At 33.4% G+C, this 18,002-nt stretch overlaps 4 protein-coding genes and 1 pseudogene across 4 annotated transcripts; 2 read left to right on the top strand and 3 right to left on the bottom strand.

The window, feature by feature from the left end:
• Positions 1-1,317: 1,317 nt before the first annotated feature.
• Positions 1,318-4,931, top strand: LOC110654955 (cysteine-rich receptor-like protein kinase 44). Its single transcript, XM_058140406.1, has 7 exons — positions 1,318-2,212; positions 2,374-2,496; positions 2,602-2,723; positions 2,830-3,040; positions 3,201-3,438; positions 3,524-3,674; positions 3,763-4,931. The coding sequence occupies exons 1-7, from the start codon at positions 1,420-1,422 to the stop codon at positions 4,108-4,110; spliced, it is 1,986 nt and encodes a 661-aa protein (XP_057996389.1). The 5' UTR covers positions 1,318-1,419; the 3' UTR covers positions 4,111-4,931.
• A 1,195-nt stretch (positions 4,932-6,126) lies between these two features.
• Positions 6,127-6,629, top strand: LOC110654897 (sulfite exporter TauE/SafE family protein 2). The gene is made up of 2 exons (XM_021811021.2): positions 6,127-6,204; positions 6,321-6,629. The coding sequence occupies exons 1-2, from the start codon at positions 6,127-6,129 to the stop codon at positions 6,627-6,629; spliced, it is 387 nt and encodes a 128-aa protein (XP_021666713.2).
• A 428-nt stretch (positions 6,630-7,057) lies between these two features.
• On the bottom strand, positions 7,058-9,411 carry LOC110654956 (transcription factor ILR3). The gene is made up of 5 exons (XM_021811105.2): positions 8,991-9,411; positions 8,200-8,262; positions 7,897-7,974; positions 7,653-7,815; positions 7,058-7,511 (listed from the first exon to the last, which is right to left on the bottom strand). Exons 1-5 carry the CDS (start codon positions 9,134-9,136, stop codon positions 7,245-7,247), a joined length of 717 nt encoding a protein of 238 aa, XP_021666797.2. The 5' UTR covers positions 9,137-9,411; the 3' UTR covers positions 7,058-7,244.
• Positions 9,412-10,204: 793 nt separating this feature from the next.
• Positions 10,205-11,900, bottom strand: LOC110654954 (thioredoxin-like protein CXXS1). Its single transcript, XM_021811102.2, has 3 exons — positions 11,467-11,900; positions 10,998-11,120; positions 10,205-10,506 (listed from the first exon to the last, which is right to left on the bottom strand). Exons 1-3 carry the CDS (start codon positions 11,587-11,589, stop codon positions 10,354-10,356), a joined length of 399 nt encoding a protein of 132 aa, XP_021666794.1. The 5' UTR covers positions 11,590-11,900; the 3' UTR covers positions 10,205-10,353.
• A 1,077-nt stretch (positions 11,901-12,977) lies between these two features.
• Positions 12,978-17,978, bottom strand: LOC110654895 (kinesin-like protein KIN-14C; annotated as a pseudogene).
• Between the last annotated feature and the right edge of the window lie 24 nt (positions 17,979-18,002).

The following is an 18,002-nucleotide window of genomic DNA, read 5'->3' as shown; positions in this document are numbered from 1 at the left end:
GTTAATTAAAAAAAAAAAAGAAAAACTTAGTAATCATATTAAAGCCAATCTAATTATATGAACGTTTGAGTTTAGGTGAGATTTTTTCTCCACTATTGGAGGAAGGAGACTATTATTAGGGGTGAGCATTTGGTTAATCAAACTCAATTGAATTAAATTTTTAATTAATTAAATTATTAATTAATTTTAAAAATATTAATCAAATTGAATTGAAATTGAAAAAAAATTAAAATTAATCGAAATTAAAAATATTCGGTTGATTATAATTAAAAAATAAAAAATATATTTCATATTATTAATTATTTAATAAAATATTAATAAAAATATATTTATAATTTTTTATTATAAATAATATAATATTAAAAAAATTATAATTAATAAATTAATTAATAAAAATTTAATTATTTTGATTTGTTCGGTTACCAAATCAAAGATAATTGATTCAAAAATCAAAAATTTTTAATATTATTAACAGAAAATTAAATTAAACAGAACTTTTTCTTATCAAAATATTTGAATTTCATTGATTTAATTATTCATTTATAACTAAATAATGCATACCCCTTAAATCAATATTATTGATGAAACTGAAACTTAATGCATATTCCTAAATAAGGCCAATTTCTTATTAATTAGATTATGATATCATATTTATAAAAAAATTTTATCAAAATTCGATTTATTAGAATTAAAGATACATAAATCACTTATTTAATAGATACATCTCATAATATATTTTTGTATTGAAGTCATAATAAATAAGAATTATATAAAAAAAAAATCCTAACATTCACATTATAAAAAGCAAAATTGCGCACAAACATTGGTTCCATTAGCCATCCATTGAAAATTCTAAATAGGTTTTGGACCAAGATGGCCTAATATTTTTTTAAAACATAGCCCAGCCACGAGAAGGCTCGTGACCGGCGATTCCCGGTCCTTGTCTTCCCATAACGCGGTTTAGATCCTTGAATAACTGTTGATCAATTCCCCATTTTGATTAAATTGACGGCTGGATCTGGTAAATGGTCGATCGCTTGTCCTTGATTACCTCTACCTCTACCCGAGTCCTTGCCTTCTCTGGAAAGCTTTGACAAGTTCTCAAAGGCCATATTAATACTTGTTAGGCATAATATATTGCCGAATTTTTTGAACGCCATTTTCAATGTTTTGATGTTAATTAATTCATGCAAGTAAATGTAAATCGGATGAAAGTTTACCCCATCTTCAAACTTTAACGTCAATTCCTTTTATTGACTGCCGCAATTTTTTTTTTTTTTTCTCCACTATCCTTGAGGACCATGACACATTCAACGCTGAAATTTTCCATTACTTGAGCTTGTAAAAACTCCATGAATAAAAACAAATGAAGGAAACCCATTTGAGGGAGGAAATTAAGGGTGAGTTTGCAAAGCCTCAATGGGTTCTCCAAGATTGCTGTTTCTCTTTTCTTATGTTGTTCCACAACTAGTTTCCCCAACCATTTCTCAGCCTGATTTTATGCACCAGTTCTGTTACAACGACAGAGGTAACTACACAGAAAACAGCACCTATCAGAGAAACCTCGACAGCGTCCTTTCTTCCCTTGCCTCCAACACTGAAATTGACTACGGATTTTACAATCTTTCCATTGGCCAAGCCCCCAACCAAGTAAATGCTATTGCACTTTGTAGAGGAGATGTTGGGTTGGATGACTGCAGAGGTTGCATCAGTAACTCTACTCGCAAAATCTTACAGGTTTGTCCTAACCAGAAGGATGCAGTTGGAGTGTATGATTTCTGTACACTGCGATACTCCAACAGATCAATATTTGGTGCGTTAGAAGGAATACCCACTTTCTATGTATGGAACTTGAACAACGCCTCGGATGTGAACCAGTACACTCAAGCACTGCAAACTTTGTTGGGTAGACTTCGAAGCACGACTGCATCAGGGGATTCGATTCGAAAGTTCGCGACAGGAGAAGAAAGTGCAGGATTTGAAAGGGTATTTGCACTTACCCAATGCACTCCTGACTTATCTACTCAGCAGTGCGATGAGTGCTTGGCTGGGGCTATTCAGGAAATTCCAAATTGTTGTGCGGGGAGGATAGGAGCCAGCATTATAAAACCCAGCTGTGAAGTCAGGTTTGACAACAGGCTCTTTTATGTACTTGCATCCAACGCCCCACCTCCATCACCGCCAATATCTCCTCCTCCTCCACTTATAAAAGGTAGGCTGTAAATTAGTTTCACAAATTCGAGGCGCACGTAACTAAACATGCTTTTTTTCATTTTTCTTTTAAGGTTCGTTTAGCTTGGTTGGAACTCAGTCTTGAGATATTTCTAGTACCATTAAACTTAAATATGCTTTAATTAGTGTAATATTCTGCAGGAAAGAAGAGCAACAAAGCACGAACGATCATTATAATAGTAGTTCCAATTGTTAGCGTTGCGATATTAGTCATCTGCTTTTGTGTTTTCTTGAGGATGCGAAAGCCAAAGGAAAAAGTTGAAAGTAAGTGTAAATTGGCAAGCTATTAAATGTGTAACTAATATTTATTAAGAAGTGTATTATGTTCCATTGGCATATTTTGCTAAACTGTTCCTTAATGTTGCGAAGCCGTAGATGAAATAGAAAGTGCAGATTCTTTGCAATTAGATTTTGGAACTGTTAGAGTTGCAACAAATAACTTTTCAGAGGAAAATAAGCTTGGACAAGGTGGATTTGGTGCTGTTTACAAGGTAATAACTGAATGTTACATCAATTACCAATTGGTAAAAATCTATTAGCTAGAAACTAAGAATATCATCAATTTCTAAATTACTTAAATGTTAATTGATTTTGCAGGGTACACTATATAATGGACAAAAAATAGCTGTCAAAAGGCTTTCTAAGGATTCAGGACAAGGAGATCTAGAATTTAAAAATGAAGTCTTATTGGTGGCCAAACTTCAACATCGAAATTTAGTTAGGCTTCTTGGTTTTTGCTTGGAAGGCTATGAAAGGCTTCTTATCTATGAGTTTGTGCCTAACACTAGCCTTGACCATTTCATATTTGGTAAGCTTTGCATATTTCTGCAAGTTGTTCAACGCTTTACACATGTTATATTTATTTGGCTAGGCAATTAATGCAGAAAATGAAAACATCTAAATGCAAATAATGCATATTCGATGTCTTTAACTATGTATGAATGATGATGATTGATTACAACATGTAGATCCAACAAATCGTGAAGAATTAGATTGGGATACACGTTACAAGATTATCTGTGGCATAGCTCGAGGGCTTCTCTATCTTCATGAAGATTCTCGGCTTCGAATCATTCATCGTGACCTCAAAGCTAGTAATATTTTATTAGATGCTGATATGAACCCTAAAATCTCAGATTTTGGCATGGCAAGATTGTTTGTAATGGATCAAACTCAAGGCAATACAAGTAGAATTGTGGGAACCTAGTGAGTATTGAACAAGTTGTAGCACCTTTTTTCCCTGAATCATCTTTTCTTTAATGGCTTATATATGCCCTTTGCTGGTATGCAGTGGCTATATGGCTCCAGAATATGCAATGCATGGACAATTTTCGGTTAAATCAGATGTATTTAGTTTTGGTGTGCTACTTTTGGAGATTGTGAGTGGTCAAAAAAACAATAGTTTCCGCAATGAAGAGAGCATAGAGGACCTATTGAGCTATGTAAGTATAACTATTTGAGCCATTTAATAAAAAGAACTAAAACGATTTACCCTTTAATATCTTCAATACACGTCTGTAAATTTTGCAGGCTTGGAGAAATTGGAAGGCAGGGACATCCATAAATCTTAGAGACCCTAGTTTGAGGAATGGTTCAAGTTCAGAAATGATGAGATGCATCCACATTGGGTTGCTATGTGTGCAAGAGAATGTGGTTGATAGGCCAACCATGGCTTCAGTTGTTCTCATGCTAAATAGCTACTCTCTTACTCTACCAGTGCCCTCAGAACCAGCATTTTTTATGCACAGCAACAGTGTATCAGATATGACATCTTCAGTTAGTCATAACTCTAGGATCACACAATCCTCCCAGTCGAAAATTGAAACTCTCCCATTGTCTAGAAATGGATTGTCGATTACAGATTTATACCCTCGATAAAGATTAAGGGAAAAAAGAATAGTATAGACCATCTCTACTAGACTATTTTTCCATAGAACTGAGGAATAATATGAGTGAATAGAAAATTTTGGTGCGAGGGAGACAATGGTACCATTCTATCACTCAAAGTTCAACTACGTGATTTTCTTTTTGATTTACATTGACTTGTAATTTTCTATTTTGGTACATAGTGAGTTATTTAGATTCAAACAAGTTTCTGTGTTCTATTTGTTTTATTTCTTTTTACTTATTCATTATTTGAAATAATATGTAAAATCTTATGTGTGTATATCTAATACTCCAACTCTAACTGGCCAAATAAAGTAAGTCCAAATAAATCTTTGATTGACTATGATATTGCACTTCTATCAGAGCCCTTCTTGTTACTAGGAGTTAGTGTTGGATTAATTTGTAATAGAGTTTTCCCAGAGTGGCTTATCACAATTTTGTTTGTTGTTTTTCTTGTTTGGACCACTGTCAAGACTTGTAAGAATGGGTTCTGCACTGGAGGATGGACTCAGAAGAGGTGAGGAGAAATGGTTATGAAGATTTGGAAAGTTTGTTGGTTAAGGATGGATTTAGTATTACAAGTGAAGTGGTGGAGAGTAACAAAGAGACTCTTTTGTGTATGGAACTGGAAAACAAATTGAGTTTTCCATGGCAGAAATTGGGGGTCTCACTGTTGATCTGGTTCTCTCTCTTTTCTTTATCTCCTTCATGGCAATCGTTACGGAGAGGTGTGAGCTTCTTGCTTGTATAATTGTTCTCCTTATTAAATGATTTTTCTCTTTTATGCTAAACAAGTTGAGATTAGTGGTTTAGATTGTTATGCCTCCTTCAGATTTATGGCAGAACTGATGTTCATGAAATTCTTTTAACCCTTTGGTTAATACTACAAATTCTAGTGATAAACCTGTCACATTCTCATACCAGAAGAAGACCTCAAGACTAAAAAAGCTTAAGCACCAGGGTATTAGAGTTTTAGTGGAATAGAGTTGTAGTGGAATTCTTACCCTGTAGCCAGGGGATAACTACTAGCTATGATCCTTCTTTATCCATTGTGGACCACCGGTAGCAGTGGCACCGTCCAAGAAAGAATTGTGGGTTAAAAAAATGCTATAGCATATGGCAAATGACCACAATCTTTAACCACTATCTAAAGATTCTGGCTTTTGAGAAAGTTGAGAGAATTTTGCATATACCTCTCGTCCCTTTTGATGTCAGAATCATGTAAGGAATCAATTTTTTGTGTTCATTTGACTCCAATTGAAACTTGAACTTGAGAACTCATAGGTTTATTTGTAAGAAATCAATCTTTTGCTATGGATGGAAGTGAGGACTAGGGGCCTTGATGCTGGTGCCAGGATAAGTCCAGGCAACATCAAAGTAACAAATGTCCCTTTCTTTATGTGGAATTGGAATAAATGAAAGGTACTTGGATTTGGATTTCTCAAAGGTATAGGTGAAGTACAATTATAGTTCTTTCAGAAATGCTGGCTACTTCTTTAGCAATTGAAAGTGTCAATCATAACAGACAAATAATATTGGTCTCATCGATTCATTTTATTACTGTCATTTTCATTCACAATAGTTAGCAATATAACAAAAAAAAAATGTATATATATCAGGTTCTATAAAGCAAAAAACAAATGAAGAAATAGAACTTACCTGGTGATTTTCATTCACATCTCAAAATATACGCGGAGCATTGCACCAATGAAGCCATGTGGAGTAGAATATGGTTCTCTCTTCACTTCAACTTCCTCTTGCAATAATTTTCACAGCATGGATTCTACTGAGAAAACAGAACTGCCAAAATCAAACTGAAAAGCAGGTGCTCAACTTAACCAAGAAGAAAATTAGCCACTTCTGGTTACCATTTCAATCTTAGATAGATGTATATGTATTGTGTTCAATGGATACTAAATAAGAGTTTCTCAAACTTCAGAATTCCTGCTTGAAGGACATGGAAGATTCAACAAGATGCAGAATGCCAAACAGGTTCATTTCCCGATAATGGCACTATTAGCAGGAATACTGGGTGGAGTTTTTGGTATTGGAGGTGGAATGCTCATCAGTCCACTTCTTCTTCATGTAGGAATACCACCGGAGTTAAGTTATGTTTATATCCGTACTACTTCTTAATTAAGATTGTTTAGTAATTAGCAACCATAATAGTCCTAAAAATTTTACTTTATCTCACTTTCCAGGTAACTGCAGCAACTTGTTCCTTCATGATCTTCTTTTCATCTACCATGTCTGCATTTCAATGCTTACTTTCCAGCATGGAGCAAGCAGACACCGTCCTTATCTTTGCAGCGATATGCTTTGTTGCTTCGCTTCTCGGATTGATGGTAGTAAAAAGAACTATAAAAGAATATGGCAGGGCTTCTATGATTGTGTTCTTAGTTGGTATTGTGATGGCATTGCGTACGGTTCTCATAACCAGCTTTGAATCCATTGACGTGTGGAGAGAGTATAAATCGGGCAAAAACATAGGCTTTAAATTTCCCTGTTGAAAATAAACAGGAACTTGGTTTCTCGAGTGGCTAGCTCCATATGAAAACGAGCAGAACTGCCTCTCATATATATGTGAAGCAGCATTTCACATACTAATTATCCTGTTGGGGGGGGTGGTTCATAAGGCTGGAAGATAATAGCCAAAGCTGACATTTTGTCGCGGGAGCTTCCCTCATTCCCTTTATCAAGTATAATGATGTGAATTAGCTATAATTTAGGTTATAATATGCGATGTCCTTATTTTGCCACAGATCCATTGGAGCATGGAAAATAGTCAAGGTAAATGCCCTAAATATTATTATTACTACTATTATACAAGCAGGTGTAGTATATATATAATTTCAAGCATGCAGAGATATCATAACTGATTTTTTTACGGTGTTTTCCAAGTTTTGCACTTCAGTGAACGTAAATATTGAACAAATAATTATGTAAAATTCATTTTACTTGAATGGGCAAATGGCAATCTAAAATTCGTACAATTTTTAAAAAAATAAGAAAAAATGAACCACCACAAAACATGACAACTAATAGGGTTTAAAAAAATATAAACAAAGGCCAAAAAGTCTTCCGCCTGTTGAAGGGAAGAAGAATCAAAACTCATGCCCGCCAACTTACGCAGCTGGAGAGCGTAGAACAGAATCCTGTGAGGTATCAACGGTTGCGGGAGGCATAAGCCGCCACATGGGAACTCCGGGATAGCCAACAAAAGGTACCAGCTTGCCACCAACAACCTGGCTGGGGGAAGGAAATGGGACTGGGATAGCCGGAGGATGAGGCAGGAATCCTGCTCCAGCACTCAAGGTTTTTACTTGCTGCTCAAGGTTCTCTTTCTCTGTCTTTAGTCTTTGCTTTTCATAGCGGAGCTCACTCTTTTCAACCTACACATACGAAGCTCACTCAACATTATCTGACAAGCACTTTTGCCCAATTCCTCAAAATAACCAGCAAAACTCACCATCATAATATTTAATGCAATTCTTCAGATTTTTTTTTTAACATAATTTTAATATCAGGGATACCTTTAATTCATTGATCTTATCCTGCAGACTCTCATTTGAATCCTTCAGCTTCTGAGCTTCATCCTTTAGCTGATTCAACATTTTCAAAGCATCAGCCAATATGACAGATTTGTCCATTTTAGGAGGCCTCCCCGGATCCAGAAGAGCACCCAATTCCATAAATCTGGAGACAAATGTCAAAATCAATAATGGGAGAGAGTCATAGACACACAGAAAGAAAAAGAATTAAAGCACTTGAGCATGCCTATCATTTAGCCTATCTCTCCGCATTTTCTCTCTACATGCCTTGGAACCAAGACCATTGCACGATCTAGGCCTCACCCTGTTAAACAAAATTAGTGTGACAAGAAAATTAGGAGAAAGGAAACAAAAACCTAGTGAATTACCAACAAAGAATTAGCAGACACAATTATAATTTGAAGAAACCATTCTATCAATGCTTAGCAGAGAAATGTAATTCCTACACCCTGGAAAACATGACTATGAAGAAATAAATAAAAGCTATTTTTCATTCACCAACTGTAAAAAGGGTAAAAGTAGCTAGTACCGTTTTCGAGATCCACTATCTTTTAGACCATCAGAATTCGCATACGAGCCATCAAAATCCATTCTAAAAAAAAATAAACAAAATCAGTATTTATGTTGAACAATGAAATTGATTTATTTACACCATACAGACATGCCAGATTGTTAATTAGATAATTTGAAAGATTTGTGTAAATAGAACATGAGCAAAACTTGACAGATATAGCACCGTTGATATAATCACCATCCTAATTCCCATTCTCTCATGAATAACTTGACAGAAATCCTCCAATGTTTCTAATATAATGCTAGAAAGAAAATTAAAAACTTCCCTCACATTGTGGAATTAGGTGATGATATTGCCACAATCCCAAAGAAAAGATGACCCACATAGCTGGGGGGCAAGCTAGCTAGATATTTCAATGGGTTCCTTTTTTCAGTCACAAAAATAACTAGACACCATTATAGGGGATTGAATTAGCATCTCCCAGTTCAAGAAGGAACAACTGAGTGAACCATTTGACTATAGACTATAGGCGTAGTCAGTGTACCTAACCAACATTCTAGAGTCAATAAATAGCATACCATTTTAGATTCGACAAACAGAGGGGAAAAATTAAAATAAATATGGTAAAAAAACTGCATGGTAACGATTGCTACAACCAATAATGAAACAAATTGCGTATAACCCATCATATAATATCAATGAAATTTCACAAAATGCACTGCATTACACCAAATACAACTCCCACCAATGCTTTAGAAATGAATATTGCCAATTAAAGGACATGAAGAAAAGAAATACGGAAGCACCTTAGAGAAGCATTATTAGTGAAGGAAGGAGAAGACCAGAGTGCTCCAGGGGGATCAAGAGAAGGGAGGTCACCTCCAGGGACAGTAATATCCTCTATTAGGCCATAATCAAATACCCAATTGGCATTATCATTTGGTGACCCCATCTCCTACGTTTGTTCGTCGCAATTTCAAGATTCCCAAATTGTTCCTCGCGCCAGGTGCAACGCCGTGGCTACGGAAAAAAAGATAGCGACGCGAGTGAATTAGGTTTGGTTGGTTAAGATATGAATGGGAAAAGTGCAGAGAGAGAGAGAGAAGGGTGAAGGGATTGAAAACAAATAGGAGTCCCACCGCATTCCTCCACCACCACAAGCAAGAAAAAGAATAACAAAACAGAAAGCAACATTAGAGAAACTATCATTTGTCATTTGGGCTTGTAGGCCTTCACATCAAGCTTTGGACTTTCCATCCATCTTCTACTGATTTGGGCCATTCAAGATCAGCTTGAGCTCTGCACAACAGAATATTGAAGCCCTTTTATTTAAACTAATGAATAACTCAACAGTGAGTGTTTGCTTTCTGATCCACAATGTCATCAGTAAATCAAAGATCTCATATGGATTGTTAAAAAAAAAATCCAATATGGATGAAAGAAAAAAATTATTATTTAGTAAATATATTTTAATAAAATTAATTATTTATTTTTTTTATTTTAAAAATTATATTATTTAGTCTTTTTATATTTTATTTCATGAATTGTTTAGTCCTTATAATTATTTTAAAGTAAAATTTCTTTTCAACTCAACTATTCAATCATAGTAATTTAAATAATATAATTATTTGGTCTTCGTAATCTTAAAAACATTAGTAATTTCAAATAATACAATTATTATTTCTCTTTTAATTAACTTGATTAACAGAAAAATTATTTAAAAATACAATATGAATTAAATAATTCACATACTAAAAAAAAGAGACTAAATAATATATTTTTTTTAAATAAATAAGCTAATTAATTAATTTTACTAAAATATAAGACTAAATAATAATTTTTCCAATTTAAAATACAACATTTTATTGTGATCAATAATTAATTCCTACCATAATCAATTATCAAAACATAGACAACAATTTTACCACATAAATTCTCCAAACATGGGATTCAAAAGACAATTGAAATCAATTTAGGGAAGTACAAGTGAAGTCCTGCAGAAAATGGTTACACCAAAAAGTAAAACAACTTCTAATTACATGATTTGAGATTGAAATCACACTAAAAAACCACAATCACATCACCAACATCATATCTGTTTAAAATGCTGGTCCAGCATAACCACAAAGTTTACATGTTCAGAAATGTATAAGATCTCATATACATACACTAGGCTACATATGCACGAATGGACTGAACAAACTCATCAATCCGTTTCCTTATCTCCTCAGGATTGGCTCCCACCAACCTGTCAACTTGTGCACCATCCTTCATCAACACAAATGTAGGCATGGCCTTTACTTCCAGTTTAGAAGCCACCTCCTAGCCAAACCCCACATATAAAAATGCATTCATGAGCATATCATAATACAACCAAACTTTAGCAGGAGAAACATCAGACAAATATCAATCTGCAAGCCTTGTCTTGATCAGCTTATTATTATGACAACTTACTGAAACAGGCTTTTTAAATTTACTTGTCAATTTTGGTAGCGAGAAGATTTATCTTGACTAGTGGCATTTAAAGACCTTTCAATTTGTTTGTTGTAACTCACTTGCTAGGCAGTGAGCAGATCACAGGTTCCCTATCTGATTCTGATGTAAGCTTATCAACTTCAAAGCTCTAAATCAAAGCCAGACCAGGAAGGACTGGAATTCCATAGCAGCTGGGGCCAAGGCCTAGCTATTAAATAAACATTAACCTTGCAGTTGTTTAGCACAAGATTCAACATATAAATTGGAAAAGCAACATAAATTCCAATTATGAAGCAGCTTGTACCAAATGCAATTGATTTGAAAATTTAATAAATTACCTTAACTTCATCCACATCAACAGCCAGAAACAGGACATCTGGATAAGCTGAGGCTAATTCCTCAAAGAAAGGGTTCATGGCCACCGAGGGAATACACCATGAAGCAGTAAAGTGCACAACAATCTACAATATGTAAAACAAAAATTCAATATCAATGAACTGGATATTTGCACAAAAGAGAGATTTCTGTAATACAAATCCTCCAAGTTGTCACCGAAATCAATCAACCAAACCTTTTAATTGGTTACCAATTACTGTGACTGGAAGACCAATATTAGATTGCAACTCCATGAAATCAAAGGGGGTGATCTGAGGCTGTAGGCATATAGGAATAGACAATTACATGGCCATCGAAACTCTGAATGTATCGTGTGATTACAAGTTTATTTTTCTCTACGAATACAACACAGAATTCCCAGTATGAAAATGAAAATTGCGAAGCATATAAAAACACAGAAAAAGAACTTACAGGGCAGGCTTGATTGTTGGCTTGGGTAACATAGAAGTCCCATGACTCTACCGAGTCCACCTTTACAACTCTTGATTTAGTTTGCTGGTCTTGAGTCTCTATCTCTTCCCCTTTCTTCTTCATCTTGTGGTGGTTTCTTTTCTCCTTCCCTAGAGAAGTTTGTAATTCTTGTTCTAGATTATAGACACTAGTATATCTTTCTTGCTTCTTTGGTCTACCAGAAGACCAGATTAACCCAAAATATGAATGGCTTCCTATTCGACCAACTTGTGTCCCCGGACCTATCTAAGCCTAGCTGGAAAGAGTAGAGACAATATGTCCATTGTCAGGGTAAAAGCACATGAGAACTATTGGTTTCAAACTAATTATGGAATCAATGACCGATGCTCATCCTGACACTGTGTCGTCCGGTCGGTGAAGCTTCTCTATGCCATAGACCATTTAAAAGCCGTGGAAAGTTGTGATGAACGCAGAGGGAAAAATTATTGGGTGCACATATATTATTTCTCATAATCACGTGTGATTCATTCTTTATATTATATTATGGAAAGGATCTATTCTTCTTTAAAAGAGATATTAATATTTTTTTATTACTCTCAATGCATCTAATAATTAATCCAATGTTAAAAATTAAAAATTAAAAATTTCTTTTATTGCAATAAGATTGGATTGGTCAGCATGTTAAGCAAATCTGCACGTTCTGGAGCTCATATGGTCCCACTCAGAAATAATAATAATAATAATTATTATTATTATTAGTATTATTATTATTATTATAATGATAAAATTCTATTACTGTCTTTTGTGCCAATTATTGGTACGCATTTTATCATATTATCACAATAATTAAGAATTTGAATAGAATACACTGACACTTTAAATGATCGAAGAGAAAGGAATTTGAAGTGAGATGTTACTGTTCAACACAGACACAAGTATGACACGTGTCCTTGCTTCTTAAGAATTTACGCCGGATTAAAAACACAAATATCATATCACTTCCAATGCTGTGGCTTCAAATGGTAGAATGCAAATCTCATCTATAATCAATTCTTAATGTGAAAATACATCTTCAATTTATAAATAATTAAATATTCAATTTCATCCATATACAAAGATTTTTTTTTGCCGGAATTTAATCTACTATAAACTTAAGACTCATCCATTAAATCAATGAACAACTTATATATATGTTTTGAGTTTATAATAGATTGAGTTTAATGTTTAATTTAATTTATTTTTAATTCTATATCTAAATTAATTTAAATTTTTCAATTTAAACTGAATTTAACTTAAAAAAATTTATAAGCTAATTTTTTTTTATTTAATTTAAAATTCAAAAAACTTAACTTCTTAATTTTTAAATTAAATTTTTCAATTTAGTCTAAAAACTGAAAAACTTAATTTTTTAAAAATTTTATATTAAATTGAAATTTCTAAACTAATTTAGATAAAAAGTTAAAAATAAAATGGCATTCTAAATATGGAATATAATTGAGTATTAAGCCATTTATAAAGTTAAGCTAATAGAACAATACAACTCTTTTTTATCACCTGTGTTCACCAATTGATGAACATTTTTAACATTTCAGGGGTCACATAGCTAAGCCAACAATGTGAACTCTCCCCCAACAAGGAGCTAAAAAAACAAGAACCTAATCTAAGCATTTAAGAATGCAAATTAGTTGCTCAAATGGCACAACATCTACAATCAACTTGAACTCACTTGTTCATTAAACAATGACCCTCCTTATGGATAACAGTTACTCTGAAACAAACTACATGTGCCAAGACGCACAACAAAAATCAGAATCAGCCATAGCTCAAGCGTGGATCAACATGCCGTACATTAGTCTGACGCCTAGGAATTCCAATTTCACAAGCATTAACTCTAGCGGCAAATCGAAGAGAGCACAGCGATTCACCAACTGAAGTGGGCTCCGGTGAAATATTGACAAACGTCAATGTTTTTGAATCCCCACCTAGACAAGGCTGTTAACAGAAGGAATCAAAATCAAAAAATCTAATAATCTAAAACAACTAGCCTAGTTAAAAGGAGCAATGACACTGTTCGTGTTTTGTTTTCCCTGATAATTCTTGTTGAAGGAATATAGTTACAAGAAGGTTGCAAATGTTAAAGAAATGGCTTTACCTGGAGAAAGTATGTCAATTTTGAATTCCTGAAAGGAACGTGATCCTCCTTCTTTGCCAGGGCAAATATTACGTCACTTAAACATGACGCTAGGACAACAACATCACGGAAAAAAGTGCAAAAATAAAAAGAAAAAAAACTAAACTAAACTTGCAAATAAAGAAGTTCAAAAGCAAATACCTGAGTTTCCTTCAACCTATTCCCAGTTGCCCCACTCCTTGAGAGTCGCTCGCTTCCAGCGAGGTCAATGAGATTCAACACACCTTGTACTTGTTGTTCAGTGTTCTAGCATTATAAGAATAAAAACAAACAAATACATAGAGAAATCATAGAAAAAATCACAACTCACAAGTAACATTACGAAATCACAAACCTCATTCACCCCAGATATTTGTAATGTGAACACAAAATGGCTTCCTGATGACTGCTCATTCATTCGTGTCTTACCTACAGACCTGAAAAATGAAAACAGTAAATAAAACTTAAATTCATCTAATTAAATTCATCTAATTATATAAACAGTTGTAACGTTCACAACGTTATGTATATTAAACATACTTTATAAATGCAACAACATTGACATTTTCATCTCAGATTTTTACTATATAAACAAAAATTAACAATAAAATATAATTATAATGTAAATCTATAAAATGCAACACAAACGATGAACAATACATTTTGGTATTACCTGCTTTGTGCAGCTTGCCGTAGAAGAGAGGAAATCTCTTGGATGCTACAAACATCAACAATGGTGAGATCAGTGACATGGGTATTGCCATTTGCATCATGTTTTATAGTATACTGCTTCCCAGTATTTTCTATAGTACTTGATCTATTCGTAGACAATAAATCATGAATATTTTCATTGTATATCTCCAACATTGAAACCTATCATCATTTGAAAATAATAATAATAATAATAATAATAATAATAATAATAATAATAATCAGAATTGTCAGTCAAGATAACATGTGAAAAATTCAAATGTTCTTTGGATTACCTGCATTTTATGCTTCCAACCCTGTGCTAAAAGGGACTGGCTACCTTGAAATATTTGTTCTAGAGATCGAGGTATCAACCCTTTTTGATCTGGAGAGCCGGTCTTACCCATCATTGTATAAGTTTTACCAGAACCAGTTTGACCGTAAGCAAAAATACACACCTGCAAAAGGCAGCACAATAGCACCCCTCAATGCACAAAGCTATTAGTGCCAAACAATACATAATAAGCACCATCCACATACACTTTTTTGACAGGAGGCTAAGAGACCATTACACTTAAAGCACAAAACAACTGAACAAGGCTAATATTTTGACATGTGCATTTAACTATTGATAATAATATGACTAATTTCCACATCATTGCATTTTCTGATAGAAGTAATAACTATACAACACTTCGTGGCGCTTTTTCCTAAGAGAACTCATATTCAGCCGCTAGATTTGACGAGGTTCAAGTTTTGTAATGCATAATCAATTAACAAGGAAATGCCAATTCATATATATAGAGAGTCAAATCAACCAAACAGAAAGCCTAAGTTGCACACTTCATAGACTCACCTTGTAACCATCAAGGGCACTCTGTATCAGTTGAGATATTTCTATAAAAACATCTTGCTGAGAAACGCTGTGACTAAACACCTTGTCAAATGTGAAAGAATATTTCTGCCCTGTGTACAAATAAAAAAGCATTAGATTAGCAAAGGATAAACTATTGCTGCCAGTTTGCAAAACATAGATCCACCGATGCAGTTAATAACTGATTTGGATTAGCCACAGAAAAACAACTGTGCATACCATTTTGCATCAAGTCAATTCCCCAACCAAGAGTTTCTACTGATGTAGGATAAGAAATAACCGATGCTTCTGTTCCAACACTATCATCTGGTAACAAAGGTCGCACTCTACAGAACACACGAATATTCCCTTTTAATTCCTGTGATACAAGCATGGTTTTAAATCGCGGTCGCAGGTAATAGAAACGGGCCTGTAAGGCCGTAACCTAATAGTAACAGTCTTGCGCAACGCAAATTTTTTTGAAAAATTTGCAAAGTTCATAAAATGAGTAGATATTGGTAGAAATAAATAAAATTAAGATATACAACTATATACTAAGCATTTATATATCAAATTTAGACGTTATCATCTATAGGAGGCTATAACTACTGTCTTTTATTTTCAAGTAAGAGACAATGAATAATGAAGGTGCAGACTAGAGAATGGAGCATTATTTGGAAATAAAAAAAGTAAGTTTGAACTGAATTATTACTTTGAATTATTCTATGACATTTTGGACTGAAATTAGGTAATTTTTGGACTGTTTTGAACTGCTAAAATCATGTTATTTCTACACTCTACCAACCTACAAATTCTGTCACATTGGTAACAGCCGTTACCGTTATTTAACAATGGTAACGGCCGTTATTCTGCAAATCAAAATAGGTCCGTAAATAATAACCTAACGGGTAACAGGCTCCTCTAAAACATGTAAAAAACGTCCGTTATGTTACGTGACGGCCGTTATTTGATTCCATGGATACAAGACATTTCGTTACCATTTACAGCCTAATTTATAACCATCTAGAGCATTATATGAAGTTCATAAATAATAGGGGAAAAGAAGTGTTACCAAGATAGTGTTATGCAACTTTTTCCTTAAATTTTCTCCTTCAATTAATTGATTTTCTGCTTCTCTACAGCGCTCTTGCAATGCTTCTGCGGTTCTTCTTTGTTCTTCAAATTCTGTCCTTGTTTCTGCTGCAGATAAATCAACCATCTAAAGAAAACAAATAATCAATAATAATTTATTAGCAACACTTGGAAACTTAACTGCACAATTCAAAAATCTTTGGATGCTGCACTTTGAGGCAGTGATGCGAGAAGAAAATTCAATACATCTTCGACTTCAACAATTAAATTAAAATATTACCTTTAACTTTGCATTGGACGCAATTACGTGATGCTCTAATGAATTTATACGGTCTCTTTGTTTATAACACGTCTCCTGCAACGCAAAACCTAGTCTCAGAAAACTGGTGTATATATATATATATATATATAGTAAGTGGTCAAACCTCCTATGATTTTGCTTTTGCCGTCAAATTATCTATCTCAGCAAAGGATTTGCCAGTACTTTCTTTAGGGGTGTTTGGTTTACTTGGGTGCTAGCTGATAGGCACCTAAACAGGTAAATTGTGGTGTTTGATAAGTTTAAAAAAATAGAGCTAATAGCGGATGGACAATTGATATGATACCCATCAACTGCGCTGATCTGGTTTTATTTTTTATTTTGACAATATTATCTTTTTTTATTTAACTTGAAAATTAATATTATTAATATTTTTATTTTTTTATTTGTAATTTTAATATTTTAATCAATGTATTTCAACTTTTGTTAAAATATTTTTTATTAATAACATAAAATATAAAATATTTATTTATATCCAAAAACTTAAAATTAATTATAAATTTTTCTATTAACAATAATAATTATTTTATTATTTTATCTATATTTTTAAAATTATTTAATTAACTTAAAAAATAATTATTTTCTTATTTCAATAATAAAATAAATAATATAATATAAAAGATTAATAATTATATATTTATTTAAATAATATAATATATTAATTTAATAATTATATATTTAATTTAATAATAAAATAAATAATATAATGTAATAAATTTATAATTTTATATTTATTTAAATAATAAAATAAATTTTATGATATATACCCTTATTAGTCATTTCACATATTAACAGCAACAGCTAAAAATAAATTTACCAAATACTTAATATAAAACAGCTATCATCATCTATCAATTATCAGTTATCAGCTAACAGTAACAGCTTTCAGTTGTATTCAACAATTAATCCAAACAGGCCCTTTATACTTCAATACTTCAGCCGTTAAAGACTGCACCTGTGCTGTTTGACCATCACGATCATCCCTGACTTGCTGCAATTCCCCTCTAAGGCATTTAACTTCATTATATAATGATTCTTTCTGATTCATAGCCTCATCTTGGGAAGCCTGGACAGCAATATGAGGAGATAGACACCAGTTAAGATGTTGCAGTAAATTGCCTCAAGGGCAAACAAGCATAAATTGCAGGCTACTAGCTGAACAACACGTCAAAGAAACGTACTCTGGACGAAGGTAACTGGTCTTGTAATGAATTACAGTGACCCCTTAAAGTACTAAGGTTCTTCACTATAGTAGCTTTCTCTTTTTCCACTCGTTTGAGAGAATTACAGACTGTTTCAAGTTCACATTGCAGTTTGCTATTGTACTGTTGCAGACTTAGGTTGTACTCTTGCAATCGGTTGTACATATCATCCCATGAACTAGCCTGCAGATTTTGACAAATCTATGGGTG

The sequence above is a fragment of the Hevea brasiliensis genome, chromosome 18, assembly GCF_030052815.1.
Source record: "Hevea brasiliensis isolate MT/VB/25A 57/8 chromosome 18, ASM3005281v1, whole genome shotgun sequence".
NCBI lineage: Eukaryota > Viridiplantae > Streptophyta > Magnoliopsida > Malpighiales > Euphorbiaceae > Hevea > Hevea brasiliensis.
Note: the sequence above shows the minus strand (reverse complement) of the source record. Positions and strands in the feature narration are given on the sequence as shown.